This window comes from Phascolarctos cinereus, unplaced genomic scaffold, assembly GCF_003287225.1.
Source record: "Phascolarctos cinereus isolate Bilbo 61053 unplaced genomic scaffold, phaCin_HiC Scaffold_726;HRSCAF=1367, whole genome shotgun sequence".
Taxonomy (NCBI): Eukaryota; Metazoa; Chordata; class Mammalia; order Diprotodontia; family Phascolarctidae; genus Phascolarctos; species Phascolarctos cinereus.
The window spans coordinates 123,096,037-123,121,549 of NW_027556098.1; the positions used below are offsets into that span (position 1 = coordinate 123,096,037).

The 25,513-nt window shown below is 37.7% G+C and overlaps 1 protein-coding gene across 1 annotated transcript in view; it reads left to right on the plus strand.

The window, feature by feature from the left end:
* EPHB1 (EPH receptor B1) overlaps positions 1–25,513 on the plus strand; it is a 709,181-nt gene that overhangs the window by 530,072 nt on the left and 153,596 nt on the right. Inside the window, 1 exon segment of the mRNA XM_020986094.2 lies at positions 3,016–3,351. Within this exon segment, the coding sequence (XP_020841753.1) occupies positions 3,016–3,351 (336 nt within the window).

Consider the following 25,513-nt stretch of genomic DNA (forward strand, 5'->3'; position numbering starts at 1 on the left):
AATAGGCAGCTGGTGTTGCCATGAATAGAACATTGGGCCTTAATTCAGGAAGACTTGAGTTCAAATCTGGCCTTAGATGCTGCCTAGATGTGTTACCCTCGGCAAGTCATTTAACCTTAGTTTTCTCATCTATAAAATGAGGGTAATAATAGCACTTAACTCTCAGAGTTATTGTGAGCATAAAATGAAGTAATATTTGTAAAATACTTTGCAAAACTTAAAGTCCTATATAAATGCTATCTTTTATTGTTATTATTATTACCTGGGCATGAACAACAACTTTTCCTACAATATGGCTGTAAGGGGTAAGAGAGAAAAGAGAGAGAGCAATGTTACCAGGTCCTCTGTGCTTGGGGAGGTTGGTTTATGACTCCCTTGGAGAAGGAGACCAAGCACTCTCTTCTTCTTCTCACCTAGAAGCCAAAGGTGTAGATGGGACAATAGATGGATTAGGCTCTGTTATTCACTATTTATATTGACCTAAGTTAAGTCATCTTATTCCTCTGGGACTCAGTTTGGACAGGAAGATCAAAAGTAAGGATATAACAAAGGTGTTTTACGGATGGTCCCAAGTTGCTTATAGAGACAGTGTTATTAATGAAGAAATGGTTGGCTTGTGAGATGAGAGTTATGGCAAATATATTGAAATCTCCCTTGAAAAAAAAAAGACTTGAATTACATGATCTCAAATTGTTTTCCAGCTATAACATTCTGTAAAGTCCATGACTCTGACCGTTTTGCTGCTCCTCACACATAACCTTGAATATCAGATCTCTGAGCCTTTGGAGATGCTGTCCCTGTGCTTGGAGTGAACTGTGTCTTCACTTCCACCCCTTAGGATCCATAGGTCCCTCAAAGCTTAGCTGTGGTGCCACCTTTTACATGAGGTCTTTCCTGATCTCCATCTCCCCCCACCTCCCACCATCCCTGCCCACTACCATTTTATTTCTAAAAAAAAACTAGCTGTACTTATTTTGTAGATATTTTGTATAGAGCAGTAATGTGGCAAAGTGAACAGAAAGCTATTCTTGGGGCCAAAAAAGACCTTAGTTGACATCTGATCTCTAACGTATACTAACCATATCAATCAATCAATTAATAAACATTTATTAAGCACCTACTACATACCAGGCACTGTGATAAGCACTGGGGAAACAAAAAGAGGCAAAAGACAGTCCCTGCCCTTAAGGAGCTTATAATCTAATGGGATACACAATATACAAACAAATATATAAAAAGCAAGCTACATACGGGATAAATAGGAAATAATTAACTGAGGGAAGACACTAGAATTAAAAGGTGCTGGGGAAGGCTTCCTGCAGGAAGTGGTATTTTAGTTGGGCCTTAAAGGAATCCAGGGAGGTCAGTAATCAGAGTAGAGGAGGGAGAACATTCCAGGCATAGGGGACAGCTAGAAAGAATACCTAGAGACAAGATGGTGCGTCTTATTTATGGAACAGCCAGAAAGTCACTGTCACTGGGTTGAAAAGTACGTGTCAGGGACTAAGGTATAAGAAGACATTGGGCAAGGAATTTCAATTTCAGCATATAGGCAACTCTCAGACTACAAATTACAGAGAAGTTACTGCCTAACCTGCTTTGGTAGGAAGTTCCTTACTGGAAGCTCCGTATCAATAAAATCATAGATCCAGTTCCTGTGCCCAGCACCTGATTTTGTATTTATCTATATATGTGTGTGTTGCCCCATCCCCACCCCCACCATAGAATGTGACCTTCTTGAGGACAGAACTACTTCCTTTTTTGTCCTTGTATTCTCAGTATCTAGCATATTGTAGGCATTAAAAATGTGTGTGAATTAATTGGTTCTATGGTTAGATAATTTCTATAGTTCTTTATGGATCTATGACTCTGTGATTCTATCTGAAGCCATTTTATAGCTCTGAGAAAGCAAAAATATGATGAGGTAAAGGAAAAAGAGGAAGGGGGGGAAGGAAAACCCACATATCACAATAGGGCAATGAAATGTTCCTAGATCACTTCTCAAAATGTGGTCCATGGACCCCTGAAGGTCTCTGTCATCCTTTCAAAGGGTCTTTGAGGTCCAAACTAGTTTCGTAGTATTACTAAGATGCTATGTGCCTATTAAAAAATCCCCCTTTTTCAACTACATATCTGTATGAGGATAGATTTTTTTCATATACTTTAACCAAAACAATATATCACAACAGTTTGATTATGGAAACAGATATGAAAATCCAGCTGTCCCCTATTAAATCAGACATTAAAGAGATTTGCAAAAAATAAATAAAACTATTTCAGTCTTCTCACTAATTTTTTTTGCTTTTCAAAATATAATTGCTTTTCATAAAATGTGTTATGTTAATATTATTTTTATTTTAAATGAATTATTAAATAAGAATTTAAAACTTATTAGTTTTAATTTCTACAGTAAATATCAATAGATAATATAACTCATGTCAACAAAAGTTCTTTGGGATCCTCAAATAATTTTTAGCAATGTAAAGTAGTCCTAAGACAAAAAAAATAGAACCACTGATTCTGTGTAATGGTTTAATTTCTTATCATTTACTAAGCACCTGCAAGGTGCTATATATATTCCTTAGAGCAGAAAATCTTACCTTCAGGAATTTTATACTATTCAGGGAACAAGATGGATCAGTTTAAATGTCCTTTGCAATTTTATGGCTAAGATATGGGTTGAGTTTCAATGAACAGGGAACTAGCAGCAGTCGTCTTATTATAGGTTTTAGAAGTGCAAGGAGGAGAAGGGTCTCAGGATGATCATTTGATATGGAACTTGGGAATGGCTGGGTAGCATCTCCCTACCCCTCCTTAATATGGAGGGCATAGTGAATATTTTAGGTTTTTTGTTTTGTTTTGTTTTGTTTTTCCAGACACAGAGGAAGAAACAAAGGAAACTGTGAAAGGTTCTCAGGGGGTGGACTAACTATATAATCATACAAAAAGTGTAGTTATGAAAGCTTGAAGGATTATTCAAAGGAATAATCATTGAGCAATCCTTTCCTCCCACAGGTGTTCCTTCAGGTCCCCGAAATGTCATCTCCATCGTCAATGAGACATCTATTATTCTGGAGTGGCACCCACCACGAGAAACAGGAGGGCGCGACGATGTAACTTACAACATTGTCTGTAAAAAATGCCGGGCAGATCGCAGAAGTTGTTCCCGTTGTGATGACAATGTGGAGTTTGTGCCCAGGCAGCTGGGTCTGACTGAAAGCCGGGTTTTCATCAGCAGCCTTTGGGCCCACACTCCCTATACATTTGACATTCAAGCAATCAATGGAGTGTCTGGGAAGAGTCCTTTCCCCCCACAGCATGTCTCAGTCAACATCACTACAAACCAAGCTGGTGAGTCTCAGAGACACATGGTGTGACTCTTTGCTGTCCTGTCTTATTGTCTGTCTTTCTATCTATGTGGCTATAGATAATTGGTTTGTTTCATCTGACTAGTTTGGAGAAGTAACATTCAAAATAAGACTTTTTCTTGCATATGTCTGGATACACAAATAGCCTACATGACAATGTGGCATTAGACTTTCCACCAGCAATGGACTGGGGTAGCAAAGTGTTGTATTCATGTTGCAGAAGACTGTATTCTACTTATATTTCCAAGACGAAGGAATGAGAGGGTATCTTTTTTCCAAGCATGGAGGTCAGGAGGAAAAACGAAGAAAAAGTAGAATGTCCAGGGTCTGGAATTTAGCACAATTCCTGGCATATTATGAAACTCAATGAATATGTGTTAAACAAGTAAATGAATGAATGAAAAGACTTAGCAAGCACTTACTATGTGTGAAGCACTATGCTAAGTATGCATGTGCATGCATTGATTAAGAGGTTCTAATCACAGGTACATAAACCCTACTTTAATAGAAATCCAACCAAAGATGGTCTCCAGGGAAGCCTAAGATAAATAGATAACGTTGTCTTCATATGTTACATGTAAGGAATTTGACATTGTTCATGGAGTACTGAAATTATAAAACTATATTACTCCAAATTTTCCTTTTAAAATGAAATAATGAAACATCTTCCTTTTCTGCTTTCTATTTCCATGTCTCTTTTGCTTACTATGACTGATTATACTTGTCTTCATTTTTCTCATTTTCTGTCCATAATCCAGCTATTTTCTTTTTCATTGAATCCATTTATTCAGTCACTCATTCATTCAAAAATGTTTATGGAGTATATACTATATAGTACTGTATACAAGAATCTGTTCTGGATATTTTCAAGATAAAAATAATTTTAGAACATTATATAAGACATATACATTGTCCTCTAGGACCTTGTATTCTAAGTGGAAAGATTTATAAAGACAGGTAATGAAATAACTATGAAACAAAGGAGGATATAATTTAAGGATCATATTGAGAGTCAAAGTGGTCAATGATGGTATCAAGAGTAAATTAAGGTTTACACCAACCCAAAGGCCTGTAAGGCAATAAAACTATTCAACCCAATCCCCAGATACGAAATCTACTTCTGTGGCACATATTGTTGTTGTTCAGTTGTTTTCAGTTGCATGACCCCATTTTGGGGTTTTCTTGGCAAAGATACTGGGGTGGTTTGCCATTTCCTTCTCCAGTTCTTTTTACATGTGAGGAAACTGAGGCTAACAAGGTTAAGTGGCTTGCCCAGGGTCATACAGCTGGTAAGCATCTGCTGCCAGATTTAAACTCAGGAGGATGAGTCTTCCTGACACCAAGCCTGGTACCCCATCCACGGCACCACCTATTTTGATTGACTGACTGACTTACTGTGACATATATGAGATTCAGCTCCAAGCAGTTAGTATCACTACCTATTTTCCATGATAGGAAATGAGGAATGATCATGGAAGGCCTTCCTGTAGGACTATGGTTTGAATTAGTCCTCGGAATATGAGTAGGATTTCAGTGGAGAGAAATGGGGGGAGGCATTCTAAGATGGAGGAAATATTATAGCACAGGGATTTCCTTCCTCCCTCCCTCCATTCATCTTTCCCTCTTTTCTTCCATCTTTCTCCTTTTCTTTCCTCTCTCATTCCCTGCTTTCCCACTACACTTTCCTTTCCTTCCTCTATTCCCTCCCTACTCCTTCCCCTAATTTCTCTTCTCTTTTGCTCCCCTTCCCCCATCAAGGTCTCTTTCTGCCTATTTAAATGCCAAGCATCTTTGATAGCAGATGATTCTTGGCAATTGATTGTCAAGATGGAGAAGAAAAAGAGGTGTTATAGGAGAGTTTTGGCTGTCCAGATGGCTGCTTTGGGGTGGAGTGTGTGTGTGTGTGTGTGTGTGTGTGTGTGTGTGTGTGTATGTGTGTGTGTGTTCATGTGTGCATGTTTGTATGTATGTGTATGGTCACGCATTTTTCTGCATACATGTGGAGTGATAAAATAAAGGTAGAAGTGTGGAAGCCTCCAGTTGGTGACCATGGCCTCCAGTGGCATGGAGACAAAGGTCATTACAATCTGTCTTGAGAAAAGAAAAAGAAATGATAATTCCTTTGTTATGTTGAACATGTAACACAGGCAGCCTTTGTTACCAGTATTTCCCCTGGAGAGTTTATGGCAGAAAACTGGCTTAAATATTTTAGTATCCCGGCTTCTGGGAATAAGAATTCTGTCAGACTGTCATGTTATGTTGGTGCTTGGCCGTCATTTCGAACTTTTTAACCATGTGCTAACAAACCTGCCACTTAGATCTATTAGCTTTTATTCTTGCTCCTCCCTCTACTTTTTTCCCTGTTATTCCCAAACCTGCCCATCTGCTTATCTATACATCTGCCTTCCATGCTGAATAAGAGGAAATACATGAGTATTCCAAATATTTATTTTTAATTTCCATCCACTTGCTTGTTTATTGATACATTTCTCAAATCCTTTGTTCTCCATCCACCTCTACTGTACTTTGTTCCTAGTCAACTGTACCTTTTTCTGCTTCTCCATGTCCTTTTCTACTTTCACTGCCATCTTTCTTTTCAAATACTGGCCTTTTACCATGGAAATGTTTGCCCTTAAAGAGAGCTCCACCATTGCTCAGTTGTGACACTTGGATAACCCACTACAAATAGAAAATAGTTATTTGTTGGCTGAACACAAAGATGTGTGCCAACTGGGTACATATGAGGATGCTAGTTTGGGGGACAAAAAAAAAGATGCTAGTCCTTCTGAACACCTCATACCCCCCTCTTTCTTCATAGAAACAATCACAGAGGTGTTTTATCTGCTCTTCTTTGTCTTGAATTGTTCATTATTTAATTCTGTTTAATGGTAGAGTGGAATGCTTTCTGAAGTAGAAATCAAAAACCCTAGGTTTGAACTCAGAGGTCTTGGGAGCTGGAAGAAACCTCAAAGTCCATTCTAGACCAACTCTCTGATTTTGCAGTTGAGGGAGCTAAGTCCCAGGGAGGTTCAGTGACTTGCCCAAAATAACAGGAACAAAAAGGGCTAGAGGTAGGATTTGAATCCAGGTTCCAAAGTTCTGATTCCACCACTTAACTGTGTGTCCTGGGAGAACATAAAAAAAACAATCACAGCATTTAACATGTATATTTAAGATTTGCAAAGTACTTGAAAGAAAAAAATACATCATTTCCTTTGAGTTGAAGCCCTGAATACATTTGTGTAGCCTTTGGAAGTTTAGAAAGAATCACAATACGTTTGTGAGGCAAGTAGTAGCATAACTATCAACATCCACCAAGCAGGTAGGTGGGTCATTGGATGGACTTGGGGTTTCAGTCCTGCCGTGGAGGCCTGGTGATTGCATCTCTCAGAGCTTTTGTTTTCTCATTTGTAAAATGGGCATAATTATTAGTGTCTACCTCCCAGGGTTGTGGTGAGTATCAAAAGAGACAATATATGTAAAGCGCTTTGCAAATTTTAAACCACTATGTAAATGCTATTATAATAATAATACTTATGATAATTATTATTATTATAAAAATGAGAAAATGAAAGTTCAGAGGATTATAATCACAGAGCTAGTTAGCCTCAGTGCCAAGACTGAACTTGAGGCCCTTGGCTACATAGCTAGTATTCTATTCCTTATACTATGCTGCCTTAACCTATTTGGGCAAGTTGCTTAAGAGATCAAACTGGAAAGAACTTTGAAGATCATCTAGCCAAATAACCTTATTTTATAGATGAGGACACTTGGGATAGGGGTGGGGATGGGCAAAGTGAATGGCCCTAAGGTCACACAACTAGTAAGTTACAGACCTGGGACTAGGGATCTTCTCCAAATCCGATACTTTTGTGCTAACACCACACAGCTTTTTGGTCTTTATTTCCTATTACTTAATTTCACCACCCACTTAATGAAGACATTGTTTTATTTTATTTTTGTCGTTATTGTTATTTTCTTCACAGAAATCTGTGATTTCTTTATATAAAGAGCTTCCATTTTGAGAGTCTTATTAGAGAGCTGCCTAAGGGCACTAAGAGTTTAAGTAACTTGATGGAGTCCTATAACCAGTGACAGTGTGCATCATAATGGGACTTGAACCAGACATTTTTGGTTTTGAGAACAGCAACTTTTCTACTTTGCTGTGCTGCCTGTCTACTTTGTGAAATAGTTTATTTCATAAACAGTGTCTTCCATAAACTGGATTCCAAATAGTTATTTTCAGCCATATGACTACTAAAATGAAACATTCTCAGCCCTTTACCTCTCTGACATTGTTTCTTCATCTGCAAAATGGATAAAAGTAATACTTCCTTACAAGTAGACTTCCTTATCTCACAGTGTAGTGAGGGCCTGAGGACCCAAATAAGACAATTCATTTCAAGCATGTCATAGCTATAGTGTTTTATACTGTGTTTTGCTGTTACTGAATGTTGTGGATGATTATAATGTATTTTAGTCATAATATATAGCTAATGTATACATATACATTCATAATATACAAAGAAAGATCCTTATGCTAATCTTCCCCTAATTTGTGCTGCATATTATAGCATTACCCTCTGCAAAACATAATTGACAGGTTAGTGTTGTCCACTGATAACCCTCAGATTTAGGTACTGGTTGCTGAATGTTTTGACTGAGTGTCAGCTTGAAGAGACTGAAGAGTAGGGATGGCTAACTGCTTCCTCAGATCCACTGCTTGGCTCAGATCCAAAAAGTGAGGAGGTATACATGTGCATGGGCTGTGATATTTTCCTGTATGACCATACCTTAAAATTACTGCTTTGCTTCTCCATAAGGGAAATGCTAGAGATTGGGAGACATTTATTACATGCTGTAGGCATTGGTAAGAGTTTTGGAATTGGAGTCAAGGGACCTGGATTGAAACCTCAGCTCTGTTATTTATTACCTGTGTCAGCTTGTAATGAATGAATAAAGAAATGAATGAATCGAAAACAACAACAACAACAACAACATTTATTAGGAGCTTATTATGTGCCAAAGACTGGACAAATACAAAAGCAAAGGCAATTCCTGCTCTTGAGGAGTTTACATTTTACAGGAGAGGCATTACACATAAAGGAGAAAGGGGCACTTTGTTCTACATTATTGGTTAGTGAGTGGGGCAGTAAATTGACACACCCCATCCAGGAACAATGGCAGAGCTGATTTGATCATGGTACACATCACAGAACTGCAGGCTGGGATAGGAAAGGAAAGGGTAGGAGTGTAAGACAATAAGGCTATTGACAAGGAAGTTTTGGAGGTAGACAGAGGAGGAAGTGAAGTAAAGCATATCTAAGAGGTTCCTGAAATAAAATTCCTAGAGAAGCAGTTATTAAAGGCCAATTATTCAACCTCTCTGGGACTTGATTTACTCATGTGTAAAATTAGAGACTTGGACTGGAAGATCTCCAAGGTCCTATAAATCTATGACTCTTGAATCCCATATTCCTAATGATCAGCCACTTTGGGCCTGTGTACAATCTGACTTCTCTCTCTCAAGACCTCTGTTTAAAGACACCAAACTTTTCTGGTCACAAAACTCATTCTGGAGCATATCACTAAAGCCCAACTCAGGCGCTGCTACTTCTTCCATGAAGTCTCCCTGACTTTCCCCAACCCTAATTCTAGCAGAAAGTCAAAGACTTTCCCAGTCTCTCTTAATTCTAATGCCTTCTCTTGATTATTTACAATTTATCCTATGTATAACATACAGCTTGTTTGTAAATAGTTGTTTGCAAGTTGTCTTCCATTAGACTGTGAGCTTCTTGAGGGCAGAATCTTTTGTTTTTTAGTAGCATGCTTCCATCTGCAAGGATCTATTTTTTTTTAACTTTTCTTCATATCCTCAGCACTTGGCACAGTGCCTGACACATAGTAAGTGTATAACAAACACTTACTGACTGACTGACTCTTTAGACCCCTAGTAATAGTTTGTATGACCCTTTCCTTTGTTCTTATCTTACACCCTGTTATGTCAATTACACATGGACATATTTTACCCTCATTAAATGGCCAACTTTTTAGGACTGTTCCATTTCTTGTTCCTAGCAAAATGATTTCCATAAACAGATCTTAATAATTATTCACAGAATGGAACTGGATCATAAGATCATAGATATGGTATTGAAAGTGTCTCAGAGACCAGCTCAGACCTTTTATTTTGTAGATGAAGAAACTGAGGCAGAGAAATAAACTTGCCTGAGGTCATTCAGGTAATTAGCAACAATTCCATATTTAGTACTTTTTCCATGTTACCACCCCGCCTAACCTCAGCTATTTCCTTTCTTCAGTGTAATGAAGAATATTTATACTCTCATAGCTCTGATAAGTATGTGGCTATATAGATAGATCAAGGGTGAATAACTTAGAGTCACATAACAGAAAATTATTGCTTAAGTCAATGGTTAAGTAAAACAAGTGTTAACTGAAAACTAACCTTGTGTTCATAAGTGTGCAGGGCACCATAAAATGGTTTCTGATAAGCTCTGCAACTATACAGATAGCTGTAATCTCTGAACAATAAAGTCTTTTATTCTTTGTTTATTGCACTCACTGCATTGGTCATGAGAAAACAATGGATCTAGGGCACCATGAAGCTAACAAGGCCAGTTGTACTATCTGTGCTAATTACTGTATAAACAACCTGCTCTTAGGAGGTTACATTCCACAGGGGAACCATTACACGTAGAGGAGGAAGGGGCACTTTGGTCTGAAAAGCTCTAGTGCTGGTGACTGGGGCAGTAAATTGAAACACCACATGCAGGTACAATGGTAGAGTTGACAGAGAATTCCTGTCACTTTTTTTTTTCTCTTGAGAAACAGCATGCATAGTGGGTAAAGCACTGAACTTGAGGTCAAGAATTCCTGGATTCAAATCATGCCTCAAATAATTAGTAGCTGTGGGATCCTGGGTAAGCTGCTTGACCTCTCTCAGTTTCAATTTTGGCATCTGTGAAATGAGGATAGTAACAATAGTACCTACCATTGGGAGGATCAAATGAAATAATATATGTAAAGTGAAATGTAAATCTTAAAGTGCTTATTTCTCATTATTGTTCCTTTATATCCTCTGCTCCTGGAGCTGGAAGATGCAATCAGATGTTACAGGCTTTCTAATATCTTCTAAATATCTGAAAATCACACAGGCCCTAGGTCACACAATGCAGCTCCTCAAACTGAACCAACCCCTGTGGACCATCTGAGAGTGAATAAAGCCTGTTGGCTGCCACAGTTGCAATCTGTTGTGTGGCACAGTTCAGACCATGGATGGCTTTTTCCTGACATTGGAAAGATACATTGGTGTGAGTGCCCAGAGCTGAATCTCATACAGTATATGTCACATTGCTAGATATCATACCCAAGAATGGGTTGGACAGTCTGATTGCCTTGTAGGCCTTTGGCTTGGAGTGAGGCTCATTGCATTATTGATGTCAGACACATTTTTGCTTCTGTTCTCAATTCCCTGACGTAGTTTCCTTGTTCGAATACAGGCAGTGTGGAATAGTGGAAAGAACATGGCATTGGAACCTTAAGGCCTGGACTGAGCCCTTGCCGGTTGTCTTTGATTTAGTGAGTCACTGCATCCCTCTTAGCCTCAGTTTCCTCATCTGTAAAATGAAAGCATTGGATTAGATGGTTTTTGAGGTTCCTTCCCCCTCTAAATTTCTGTGGCAGCAAGAATTTAGGTGGCAGGATTTATTGGCAATTTGACATGAAGTCAAGAAGGACTGAGGTCAAATATGACCTTAGATACTAGCTATATGACCCTAGGCAAATCACTTAACCTCTGTTTGCCTCATTTTCCTCAACTATAAAGTGAGGATCGTAATATCACCTATCTCCCAGGTCTGTTGTGAAGATCAAAAAGGATAATACTTGTAAAAGCACTTAGCACAGTGCCTAGCACTTAATAATTGCTTGTTATTTTCCCCCTCCCCCAAACACCCATTATACATATATATTTGAGGCAATCAGGATTAAGTGACTTGCCCAAGGTAACACAGCTAGTGTCTAAGGCTGGATTTGAACTCAGGTCCTCCAGACTCAGTGCTCTATCTACTGTGCCATCTGGCTAACCCCTCCCATTATATATCTTGAAGCCACTCATGGCTGAGTATAAAGTTTGTACCATGTAGGTTATCTCAAGGTTTATTTGCATTTTACATGACAGGTGAGGGCCAGCTATTCTTTTTCTGACTATAGAGCCAGAATGGAGGGCATTATTGTTGTTGGTGTTAAGGCATTGAAGGTGGCTATAAGAAGGAATTTCTAGATCACCAAAGATATGAACTAAAAGAAACCAAACCATAACTAGAAATTCCAGCAACTGGGGCAAATTCAGTTGGAGGTAAGGAGGACTCAGAGGACAGTCTGCCCAAGTCAGACTGAAGGAACCTGAACTCCAGAAGGTCAGTCCCGGACTCTATGGTGCAGCTGAAAATCCCTGAGTCTAGACAGGATACAAAATGTGGGGAGGTCGCAGAGAATGGTTTAGAAGGTGAGCCTGGAAGAAGGATGGAATCTCAGGGTTGGTGTCATGGTTGGCTAGGGACCACCAGGAAGTATGACCCACCACCCAAAGAAAGATGTCAGGACTTCTGGTGCCAAGATGGTGAAGTGAGGAAGGAACCCTCTGAAGCCCTCCCAAATTTCTCTCCAAACAACTAGAAAACCACCTCAGAATTTATCTAGAAACAGGGAAGCAGCTTACCACCCTAGCAGGAAAGGTCTGTCTCAATGGGGTGAGAGGGGAGTGAGGTCCAAGAGCAGCAGCTGCAGCAGTAGGGGGCCTACAGCAAGGCTCCAAGACAGGAAATCTACCAGGGAGGCCCCACCCTCCTGCTAACCAGCAGCTCCCTAGGCAAGTGAGCAGTCTGTGCATCAGATCACAGTCTGTCCACTGTGGCCCCACCCCAGTGCAAGCCAGCAGGGAGTCCTTGACCCCATTGCTGACCAGTAGTGAAGCCCCCTCCCAAGGCTAGCCAATAGTAAGACCCCACCTCTGAGGCCTACTAGCTGAGAGATCCTGTTTCCATAGCAACCCAGCAGTAGGCCCCACCCCTGGGGCTGATCTGGAACAAGTTACCTCTTCCAAGGCCAGCCACCAGAAAGACTTTGTTACCATAGTAATCCAGCAGCAAGGCCCCACCCCTGAAGCCGCTAGACACCACACCCAGGGGAGGCCAACCAATAGGCAGGAACCCCAGTCCAAGCCAGAAAGGAAGCTTACACACCAAAGAATAACTAATAATAAATAAAAAAAAGTGAAAAACAACATGGAGGGAAATACACATTTAGTTATCATAGCTATAAATGTGAATGGGATGAACTCACCCATAAAACAGATGCAGATAGCAGAATGGAATAAAAACCAGAATCCTACAATATATTGTTTGCAAAATACACATTTGGAGCATAGAGATACACACAGGGTAAAGGTAAGGGGCTGGAGCAGAATCTATTATTATGATAATTGATTGAGCAAAGAAAGCAGGAATAGCAATCATGATCTCAGACACAGCAAAAGCAAAAATAGATCTAATTAAAAGAGATAAAGAAGGAAACTATATCTTGCTGGAAGGTAAACAATGAGGTCATATCAATACTAAACATATATGCAGCAAATGGCATAGCATCTAAATTTTTGAAGTAGACGTTTGAGTTACAGGAGGAAATAGATAATAAAACTATACTAGTGGGTGACCTCAACTTTCCCCTCTTAGAACTAGATAAATCTAACCAAAAAATAAACAAGAAAGAAATTAAGGAGGTGAATAAAATTCTGGAAAAGTTAGATATGATAGACCTGTGGAGAAAACTGAATGGGAATAGAAAGGAATATGCCTTTTTTTTTTTCAGCAGTATGTACCTACACAAAAATTGACCATGTATTAGGACATAAAAAGCTCACAACCAAATGCAGAAAAGCAGAAACACTCAACACATCCTTTTCAGATCATAATGCAATAAAAATTACATTTAATAATGGACAATGGAAAGAGACTTAAAATTAATTGGAAATTAAATAATCCAATCCTAAAAAAAAAAGTCAAAGAACAAATCATAAAAATATTCAATAATTTCATTAAAGAAAATGACAATGAGACAACATGCTAAAATTTATGACATGCAGCCAAAGCAGTGCTTAGAGGAAAATTTATATCTCTAATTGCTTACACCAATAAAATAGAGAAAAAGCAGATCAATGAATTGGGCATTGCAACTAAAAAAGCTAGAAAAAGAACAAATTAAAAATCCCCAAATTGGAAATCCTGAAAATCCAAGAAGAGATTAATAAAATTGAAAATGAGAAAACCATGAACTAATAAATAACACTAGAAGCTGTTTTTTTAATGAAAACCCAATAAAATAGATAAACCATTGGTTAATTTGATTTAAAAAAGGAAAGAAGAAAAACAAATTACTAGTATGAAAAATGAAAGGGGTGAATTCACCACCAGTGAAGAGGAAATAAAGACAATTGTTAGGAGCTATTCTGCCCAACTGTATGCCAATAAATTTGACAATTTAATGAAATGGGTGAATATCTATAAAAATACAAATTGCCCATACTAACAGAAGAAGAAATAAAATACTTAAATAACCCAATCTCAGAAAAAGAAATTGAACAAGCCATCAATGAACTTACTAAGAAAAAATCCCCAGATGGATTCACAAGTGAATTCTACCACACATTTAAAGATAATTAATCTCAATACTATATAAACTATTTGGGAAAATAGGTAAAGAAGGAGTCCTACCAAATTCCTTTTACAACACAAATATTGTGCTGATACCGAAGCTAGAAAAAAAGACAAAACAGAGAAAGAATATTATAGACCAATTTCCCTAATGAATATTGATGCAAGAATTTTAAATAAAGTACTAACAAAGAGATTACAGAAATTTAGCCACACCACATCTCAAATTGTATTATAAAGTGATAATTATCTAAATAAGAGACAAGACTTGGAAACTAGCATATGTAAGATGAAGGCAAGTGAAGAGTTAAGGATGACACAGTGATTGTGAACTTGCATAACTGGAAGGATGGTGGTGCCTTTGAAAATAATATGAGTCTAGAAGAGGAACAGGTTCAGGGAAAAAGTTGTGTTCTGGATATGTTGAGTTTGAGATTCCTATGGGACGTCCACTTTTCAATGTCCAGTGGGCAGCTGCGCGCCCAAGACTGGAGCTTGAAAGAGACTGGAGCTGCAGCTATAGATCTGGAACTCATCTGATATGTCTATACACACACACACACACACACACACACACACAGAACATTTATATATAGTATGCATGTGTATGTATACATATGTATATATATAATATATATGTAGTATATATGTATGTGTCTATATACAAATGTGTATATATGCATGTGTGTTTACATAAAACACTGCATAAAAGCTGACAATAGGATACCTGCGCATGACTTTAAAAAAAAATGATGGGTTATGAATAAAAAGCAGAAACAGCATGATCAATACTCATTCATCCAGCCACTCTCTGGTGCTCTGGATGAACATCCAGGCTCTATCTAGGCAACAACAGCTGTGCTTTAGATTATCCAAGTGGTCTGTCAGTGTCAATCAAATTGAGCTAGAGATTTTGCTTTATTTTGTTCTTCATAGATGTAGCTTAAGTCTTGGGAATGCCCTCACTATCCACTATCACTCAGAGAAAGCAAGAGGAAATATTTTTGAAAGATTGAAATGAAAGGAAAATAAGGAAAAATAGAGGCATGGCCATATATCTGTAAAGAGTCTCTAAAAAGATAGCAAAAATAAATAAACAAAGTGGAGCAAAAAGGTGAATATTATTCAATGAATTGAGAACTATCTAGATAGCAAATCTGGAGTACTTGAGTCTTAAAATTTGGCCTGTTTTCTCTCCCCAACTCATTCAATCATGACATACTCATTTTTAAAAAATATTTCCCTTCATAGTGTAGATCAGGGGAAATGTTGAATTTCTAAGAACTTTGTCCTAATATAGGACATTTTGGAATGACTTTTTCTCCTAAGAACTTCCAAATTTCCATAATTTGTGTCTCAGGTTTAACATCATCACCTAGAGGTCAGAAATATGTTCAGTTTTCTCCATTATGTAGAAAAAAAGGGGGAGGTACCATCACTGACTGATATAAACAAGTAAATGGTGATGAGAAAGAAGCCCTGAATCCAGAATATGATAAGCACAGAAGACGCTGTGTCTATAAAATGCCTATCAGTCTACTTAATTTGGCATAAGCTTCCCTTTGGTTTGATGACTCCTCTAAAAAAATGAAAGAGAATGAGCCTGTATCTGACATTTATTTACATATAAATTCATAGTTAACTCATTATTCAAATGGCATAGGATACATTAACATTAGCAGTGGCCAAAACACACATACATTCTTTTTTCCTCCAGATTTGTTGTATGAACTTGTTACTTTTCACCATAGGTGTGATGCCATTTAGATTGTTCATTTTAAAAACAGGAGACAGCATGGAAGAGAATTGGCTCTAGAGTCAGATGACCTGAATTCAGATTATGCCTCTGACACTACCTGTATGACCTTAAAATAGTCACAGTCTCTCAGGGTTATAGTTCTGTTATCCATCAAATGAGAGGTTTGGCCTCTCACATCCACTTTCAATATGGTCCTATAATCCTAAGTTTTCACAAATAGAAATTGAAACAAGTACATTATTTTTCTCACACAAATAAAGAAAGAAAAACCTGTGGAAACCACTAGCACCTTTGAATATATTACCTAATTTGCATTATTCCTTAGTTAAATATAGGCTATGTATGTATAAGGGATAATCTTTGGGTATGAAAAGAAGTTTTATACTGTTGTAATGTATTGAGCTCTTTGGAGTTAAAGATATTATGTAAATCCAATAATTAAATATTAAAACAATATTGCATTGCTACAATTTAAATATTTATATTAAGACTGAGATGCAGAAACCAGTTCATTTCCTAGTGGACTGGCCTATCTTCAGGCTGACAGATGATACTTAACAAAATTCAGGGAAGTACATACACAATTCAGTATTTTAAAAACCAATGAGGTTATTATTTTTTTTAAACTTAGTGAAGTAAAAATATGATTTTAAAATAAATATGTAAATAAATGCCTCACTGTTTTTGCATGCAAATATTTTATTAATGTAATTGCTTTTAAATTCGGAATTTATTCAACTCAGTGCAAATTTTTTTTTAAATTAAATTCATTGTTTCTTGACCTGAGTGCTGAATTGAGCTTTCCTGTGGATTTACAAGGTCTTACCTGGAGATCTAAAGATGAGCCAGACATTTCAAGCAGGTCTTACCCTATTTTACACAGAATATGGTAATGTAAGATAGACTAATCATCAGGTAATTAAGCTGCTATAAGCTGAGACTATTCAGAGATTTGTTATTTGACCAAAGACAAATATTAAACTTCTTTGTGACTCAGTTTCCTCATAAGAACATTAGAAAACTATCTACTTAAGTATTCCTTCCTTACTTTCCTAAATATTTGATTTATTTATTTCCATGATCTGCCTCTTAGAACTAGAATGAAATAGACTTACAATATTTTTAAATGTTGTTTGTTGTTTTGTTTTGTTTTGTTTTGTTTTTTGTCTTAGATACTGTCTTGTTTGTAAGGATCTGTAATCTGCTGTATGTGTATGGGCTCTACACCAAGAAAGATACAACCCTGTCGCCCCTTCTCATCTTGTATGACTCTTGTCCCTATCTTTCCATAAGATGTCCCTAGAGTTAGCAGAATGACTGGAGAATCCAGCACAGCTGTAGAAGCCAGAGAAACAAGTGAAATGTGTTATGAGTGATTATTTTACCATTTTAGCATGTTGGGGACAACATTTAGCTAAAATACTTAAAGACAAGGTAGAATCATTCATATTACTGGTAAACACAAACTAGTCATAAACTTTTTGCCTTTGGGAAGAATTAGTTTATCGATAAAAAGTAGAATGGACCAAAATAAACCTTCAGTGAAGAATGGGGAAAAAAAGCATGACTGTATTTTGTGTTAAAATGCTGTCTTAACTACAATAGCATAGCTAGTAGGGTCAAAATATCAACTCCACTATCAAAGATTTGGGTTGCTGTGCAATGCCGACATATTGGTTTGACTGATCCCCTCCTCTCCTCATCTCAGCATATCACCCAGTTTGGATGTCATATACATTCAAAAAAAGAAGCAGGTGTTTGTATCTCTTGCCAGGTATTATACTCAAATGTCAGAGCTATCTCCTTCAGCTTGCCAGAAGAACTGAAATCAGCCTTATTGTGTATCAGGCAGCTTTTCACTACACGAAAATAATTGTACTGCTGAACAAAGCTATTAGGACCCTTCCTTGTTGCTCCATCCTTAGATAGGTGTTCGAGTCTACATTAGCAAATAGCAGCCTGAATTGTTTGAGCTATTTGAAAATGATGACCCTGTAGGTGAACTCTGAATAAGTTTTAACCCAATGCTGCTCAAGACAAAAAGTGCAGTAGATGGCACTGGATCCTTGCCTCTCATTGTAGTGACCTCTGTCTGAAGCCAAGGATCAGAGCTTCCTTAATTGGCCTGAGAATCAATGCCTTAGAATCTAAAGGAGACATGAATTCCTTCAACAAGCATTTATTAGGTGTATAATACCCGCTAGGCACTGTTTGGTGTCTAGGATAGAAATATAAAAACAATAGCCTAAGGAAGTCTCAATTCTAGGGGGACAGCTAGGTGGCGCAGTAGATAGAGCTCTGGCCTTGGAGTTAGGAGGACCTGAGTTCAAGTATGGCCTCAGACACTCGACACTTACTAGCTGTGTGACCCTGGGCAAGTCACTTAACCCCATTGCCTCACAAAGCACACGAAAAAAGAGATCTCAATTCTAGTGGGGAGAATGACAAAATAAATATATACAAAGTAGATGCAGAGTATTTTCTTGGAGGAAGCAATGGCAACTATGTGGTTGGGATAAACTTCCAGTAAAGTATAGAACTTGAATTGAGCATTGCAAGAAATTTTAAAAAATGAGGGGCAGGAGAGGGCATTCCAAGGATGGGCAAGAGCCTATGCCAAGTGATGGAGGTGGGAGATGGAATGTTGTCTATGATGAGCATTAAGTGGAATGTGTGTGTGAGGAAGAATAACATAGTAACACTGGCAGGTAAGCAGGAGGTGGATTCTAACCCAATAAACATTGTTAATCCAATCCAATAAATATTTATTAAGTTCCTACTAGCACTATGGAAACAATGATAAAAAGAAAGGCAATCCCTACTCTCAAGGAATTACAATCTAAAGGAAGAGACAACACACAAAAAGAGGCAGGAAAGTGTGTGTGTGTGTGTGTGTGTGTGTGTGTGTGTGTGTGTGTGTGTGTGTGTGTGTGTATTCCTGGAGTTACCAGGGAGGGCAACAGAGTGGAATCCAAAGAATTAAAAAAGTAAACAGACAAAGAAATTTCCATTTTATTCTAGAGGCAAGAAGCAGAACTTGGAGTTTCTTAGCAGATGAGTGACTTGGTCAGATCTATGCTTTAGGATCATTAATTTGGTGGCTGTGCTAAGGGTGGATTGGAAAAGAGAGAGACTGGAGACAGGAAAATTAATTAAGTTTCTATCACAATAGTCCAGGTGAGAAGAAATGAAGGACAGGAAGCAGGATAGTGGCTATGTGAATGAATGAAAGGGGAAGGATGTTGGAGATGTTGTGAAGATAGAATTGTTATGAGTGGACAACGTCATATGAAGGGTAAAGGAGAAGGAAGAGTTGAAGATGACTCCAAGGTGCAAATCTATATGACAGAAAGGTTGATGATGCCTTCAATAGAAACAGGAAAGTTAGGAAATGAAGAAGGTTTGGGAAGAAAAATCATGTGTTCTGTTTTGGGTGTATTGAGTTTAAGAGGTCAAGAATTTGGAGATGTGTATCTAACAGGGAGTCACTAATACAGGACTGAGGTTCTGGACAAAGACTAGGTTCAAGATACAGGTTTGAAAGTCATTGGCATAGAAATAACAAACCCATAACAGTAAATGGGATCCCCAATAAAAATAATTCATGAAGAGGAGAGGAGAGCAGGAGAGAAGAGAGGAGAGGAGAAGAGAGGAGAAGAGAGAAGAGAGGAGAGAGGAGAGAGGAGAAGAGAGCCTAGGATAGAACACAAAAATGAGTTCTATACTTTAAGGAGGAAAGAAACAATAAAACCAACATGTCCACAACATCACATTAGCCTAAAACTACCTTCTTAATAGTTATCAATGCAGGAAATGTGGCAATTAGATATAGCTATAGCTGTAGACATAGACATGCATCTATGCCCATACACACACTTGTGTATACCTGAATCTGTATTTAATCTTTGATAATTTTTTAAAGATTCCATGGAAACAGAAAAAAGAAAGGAACAGGTCACTTTAGCTTCCTTTGCTTCCACAGAAGGAATGCTGGCAATGGATCATTGGCTAGATTTAATCATTCACAGGGTTTCAAATGACTCCCATATTTCTGATGTCAAGGGGTCCTGAAATAGACTCAATCTAGGTTTCTTTCTCCTCCCCCCTCATGCTACCATGGCATGTTGGGGACTCTCAGACTATATGACCTCATGTCCGCAGTCTGAAGGAACACTGCTGGCTGGTTCCTGGAAGCCTGTAGAGAGCTGGTGGGTGATTTTTAAAGCGGTTGTCTGTCCACCTGCAGGCCAATTTTGTGCCTATCATTTTCACAGCGTTATCCATGTTAAACAGGCAGGAGCACCAGGGGTTTTTGAATGTAGCAATTAACAAAACAGTAATCAAGCTAAGTGTTTAATTTCAGAAAATTAACATCTTCTCTGAGCGGATGTGAAAAGATTTTTTTTTTTAAAGAAGGCAGATTAAATATGGTGGGTAAATACAGGCAATACTGGACCGCAAACATTTCCCAGTGCAAGGGAGAAACTGGGCCAACCTTTAAGAGCTTGGAATTTATATTCTTCTCAGGACCCCAGAAACAGGATCAACATTAACTCTAAAATCCACAGATAAGGAACTAAGTCAAGGAACTTTGGTAAGGGCATGTGACAATTTCAAAGTACAGTAGAACTCTGCTACAACTTGGCTTATTAGTGAAAGATCCATTGTTGCCATCCATGTATTATTTCTCCTAGTTGCTACATTACATAAAGTAAAAACTTAAGTGCAGAAGAGGGATGCAAAACAGATATTTTCATGAGCTCCTATACAAAATCTATCCTATAAATCACATCATTTAACACCTAAGAGGTGCTGTCTTGAACTAGGCTCTCATTGTTACATATTTCTTAACTTTCTCTCCTCAACTAGATCGCAAGCTTTTCTTCCTTCTTGTCCACCTTGGTTCAGGGTACATGGGAGACTCTTAATAAAGTACTTGGTTGATTGAAAAATGGGAAACACAAAAGTTCCTTAAAGCAATGCTTTTGAAGATGGCTCCTTTTATATGTCTAAGATTATATTTCTTATTCAATGGGAATTGATCATTTATAATAATAATAATAATAATGTAATATAATATGTTATAATAAACCTTATTATTATTATTTATTGTAGTTTAAAACAACAACAACATAGCATCTGGAGTCAGAGGTAAATCTCTCTCCTGTCATTTAGTATTTGTGTAACCTTGAACAATTCGCTTAATGTTTATGGGCCAGTTTCCTCATCTCCAAAAAGAATTAATTAGCTTAAATGACATTCTGTAGTCCCGTCTAGATCTAAGCCTATACATTTCTATGGGAGGGAAGGGAATAAGCATTTATGTAGGGCCTAATATGAACCAAGCACTATATTAGACCATTTTTAGAAATATTATCTTATTTGATCCTCACAATATGCCTGAGAGATAGATATTGCTATGTTCCCTATTTATAGTTGAGGAGACCGAGGCGAATGGAAGTGAAGTGACATGCCCAGGGTCACAAAGCAAGTAAATGTCTGAGACTGAATTTGAACTCAGGTCTTCCTGATTCTAGGCCCAGCTTTCTATCCACTAAGCCACCTAGCTAACTCTCTGGTCAATCAACTGTAAGCAAGATACTTTGTTATGCATAAGAATATGAAAACAAAAGAAAAACGTTTACCTTGCTGTCATGGAGTTTATACTTTCCTGGAAAGTTGACGGGTAATATCATATTTAAACATGCAATGTAATTTGAAAAGTTAGAGAACATTAATAACTAGGGAGATCAAAAAAAGCTTATGTTATCTGGAACCCCATATACATATGGGTAGTCACATTTTGCCTAAATTAATCTATGTCAGAATGATAAGGACACATAATATTATAATGAATCATTGTGGCATTTCAATGGCTACCCTCTATTGAGAGAGTTCTATGTGTTTCATATAATTAAGATAGAAGACACAAGGGCCAGACTTCCAAGGTCTTTTAGGCCAATGAAAACAAAGTGGAAGAACCAGACGCAAGAGAGATAAGGCGTGGAATCAGAGAACACACAAAATACATGATATTACATACGTGTCTGCATACATACATGCATACATACACATATACATGATCCTTTAAAAGAGCCAAATCAAGGATAGAAAAATTGTTCTAAGAAGTTAGAAATGAATGACACTTCATTTCACCCTTCAGGTTTTTTTTTTATTTTTTTAAATTTTTTTTAACTTTAATATAAATTTATTTATTTTTAGTTTTCAATATTCACTTCCACAAGTTTTTGAGTTCCGAATTTCTCACCCCTCCCCCCACCCCAAGATGGCATGCATTCTGAATACCGCTTCCCCTGGTCTGCCTTCTCTTCTATCTCTCCCCCCTCCCTTCTCTTATCCCCTTCCCCTTCTATTTTCCTGTAGAGCAGGATAGACTTCTGTACCCCCATTTCCTGTATTTCTTATTTCCCAGTTGCATGTGATAACATTTTTTTAAAAACATGTGTTTCATTCTGTCTTTTTGTGGTTTCTGCTGCTTCAGAATTTGTTTAGAGCCATTTTTTATGAGTGTTTGGAGGGGTTTGGGGGAGAGCTCAAGCAATCACTGCTTTCACTTTGCCATCTTGGCTCCACCCCCCAGGTTTTTAAATAAAGTTCATTCCTTGAGCTAAAATGCAACTTTATCAGGTGTTTGTTGGGCATGGATGAGGAAATATCTATTCATTTATGTTGCACCTTTTAAACCACCTTTGACTAGATGCAGCTATTTGACATGCACAGGGAAAAGCCAGAATTTGAAAGATTACAAAGAGCCAAGGCCCCTGTCAGCTCCTAAGCTTTCCTTATGAAATGTGCTGAGAGACCAAGAACAGGACAAAGGTCGCGTGGATGAGACTTGAGTATATGCAACCAGACAATATGTATAAAGCCCTCACAGGGGTACATGATTGTGCTAAGAATGAACAAATAAGCACTGTCCTATTCTTCTCTTACTTGGATTTCTTTAGCATCTAATTACATTTTATAGCTTCTCTTTTATTTTTCATAGGTAAGTTTCAATTTATTTTGCAAGCTTTGCATTCCTTCTTTACCCTCATTGATGCATGCTGTTTAGACAGGGCTCTTTCCCCCAGAAAAATGAGAAAAGATATGTGCATAGAAGCAGACAGAAACCCTACTGAATTCCTGAGTGCTGGCCCTGATGCCGAAGGAATTTTGCCAACCCCTATATTTATCTTTATCTGAGCTATTAATTGTCTGTGTATTCAGAGGTACCTGAGGTCTAATTACCCAGGAATAGTGTACTGGTAAAAAAAGGTTCCAGATGCCATTGTCTATCGCAGTATGAAGCCAAACAGCCCTGAATGTTTATGGGCCACCCAGTTGATAATCTGTAAAGAGACACTTTACAGTGTATGCTTACATGTACTGCTTCATTTCACAGAGTTAGAACAAGATTAGGACTGAAAAAGTGGTGATGAGACCAAAGCAAATGTCTCCTTATATCCCTTTGGTGCAGGTGAGTGGGCTACTGGTTTTTTTGTAGACTATCAGTAGACCCTATAGTTTAGCATAAGGTGAGCGTGTTTGTGTTTTTGTTCTTTGAAATATGGGACCTTGTTCATAGACTGATCCTCAGCATCCATGACTTCTAGGCAATCCCTCACTGACATTAGGCCTAGAATCAAAGAATCTGTGAACAGATAAAAGATAAGAGTATCTCTGTCCTCTTCTCCCTAGTGTAGGGATGTCTGACTTGCCTCACCAGTGTGATATAATCTGAGTCTACTAGACATGGCCTGGAATTCTTTTTGTATCATATATCACTGAGCTCATTGGCTGAAATAATCCATATTAAATGCAAACTGTATGCAAAGTAGGAAGGCTGGAAGGCAGGAAGGCAGGAAGGCAGGAAGGAAGGAAGGAAGGAAGGAAGGAAGGAAGGAAGGAAAGAAGGAAGGAAGGAAGGAAGGACTTTAGTGGCTCCAACTACAAAGTGAATCTAGAGAAGAGATTCTTAACCTTGTTTATGTCAAGGACCCCTTTGGCAATTTGGTGAATCAGCCTGTGGACCTATTATCAGAATGTTTTAAAATGTATGAAGTAAAATGTATAGGATTACAAAAGAAATACACACACAAAAATTTTATTTTTGATTTAGGGAATTAAACAAGCATTTCTATAACCTAGTACAATATTAAAAAAAGATCACTGCACATGATACTGAAAATCTACTATGCACAACTTGCTATTCTTTTCAAATATACAATAAAGTTATCAAGTAAAAGGAAATATATTGAAGTAGTTTTTTTTTAAGTTGATGGACCCCAAGTTAGGTATTCTTGCATAGATAGTGAGGCAAGCCATCTTTTGACAGAGTAAAATATGATTTGTTATCCTTTTAACCGTGGTTTATATATGCTATAATGACAACAGCAAAAATGTAACAAGAAAATAACAGTTAACTATCTACATCAGGATAAAAAATACCAGCAACAACAATCACCCAAGTAATTAATTCTGCTTTTGCATACACGCCTACTCTCAAAGCTAATTATTTGTTTGTTTAATCTGCTTTGATCAGAAGTGTTATCACATGAAAATGTTTACTGAACCAGGCTTCCTGGTGTGAAATCCAAGATGTTGAAATTCAAACATTCTTGTAGAATGCAATTTTCATTGACCAAGCCAGAACTAAAAATCAAAAAACTAATAATCCTGTTCAGAATATAGTTATGTTTGGGAATGGAAATGTAATCAGAAACATGATTCATGTATTTTCATAATGTTTATTCACTACTATGAATATTAGCTAGCATTAGGTCATTAGTTTACATGTATACTCAATTAATGGATTCACACCATTCTCTCCTAAGGCATTTTGTTTCAAGAATAAATATGATCTCTCTTCTTCTGCTCTTTCCAAAGAATTTGACCTATTTCCATAGAAAAACAACAACAGCAAATGAATGAAGAATGCCTATTATTCAGATTGATTGAAAAATCTCATCCACCAGTATATAGAGCTCAGATAGATAATGAAAATGGACTATGAATTGGGGTTGAAATTTAATAGGAAGAGAAGAACAGGCTGGATTGTGGTCGGAATTTCCTTTTTAAATACCTCATTTCTCCTCAGAACAAGGCCTATCTTTTGAATATCAAATTCTTTCAAATTATGCTGTATGGTTTTCAGTCATGGAATAAAACCATCTCTCAGAAACTAATGCTGAGTGTTGCACAAAGGACAGTAGAGAGGTCCCCACCTATAACACTAGGTGTGTGCCTATAATAATACTTTACAAACAAGGAACTATGATGGAGAAATAGTGTAAAGGATGTCACCAAACAAATGTGCAATCAAAATCAGAAATGGACAGGTCATAGTGAGGACGAGGGAATACTGATGCCAATGTGCTCCATTAGTGTCCATGAACATGTCACCAGAATTTAAGGAAGGTATTAGGATATGAGGTGGATTCCTGTGGTAGATTTAAGGGAGGGCATGGGCAAGAATCCACAGAGCATAGGCACTGTGGACTTCTCCCACTCTGCCTCAGAAACTTCTTCATCCTGGAAGATCACTTCAGCCCTGGATTCATGCCTCAGAAATATCTTCTGTTCCTGGGGCCCTTCCCATTGATTGAGTAGCTCCTCCCAGAATCTCCATTTAAGAAAGGCACCCAAGCCAGCCC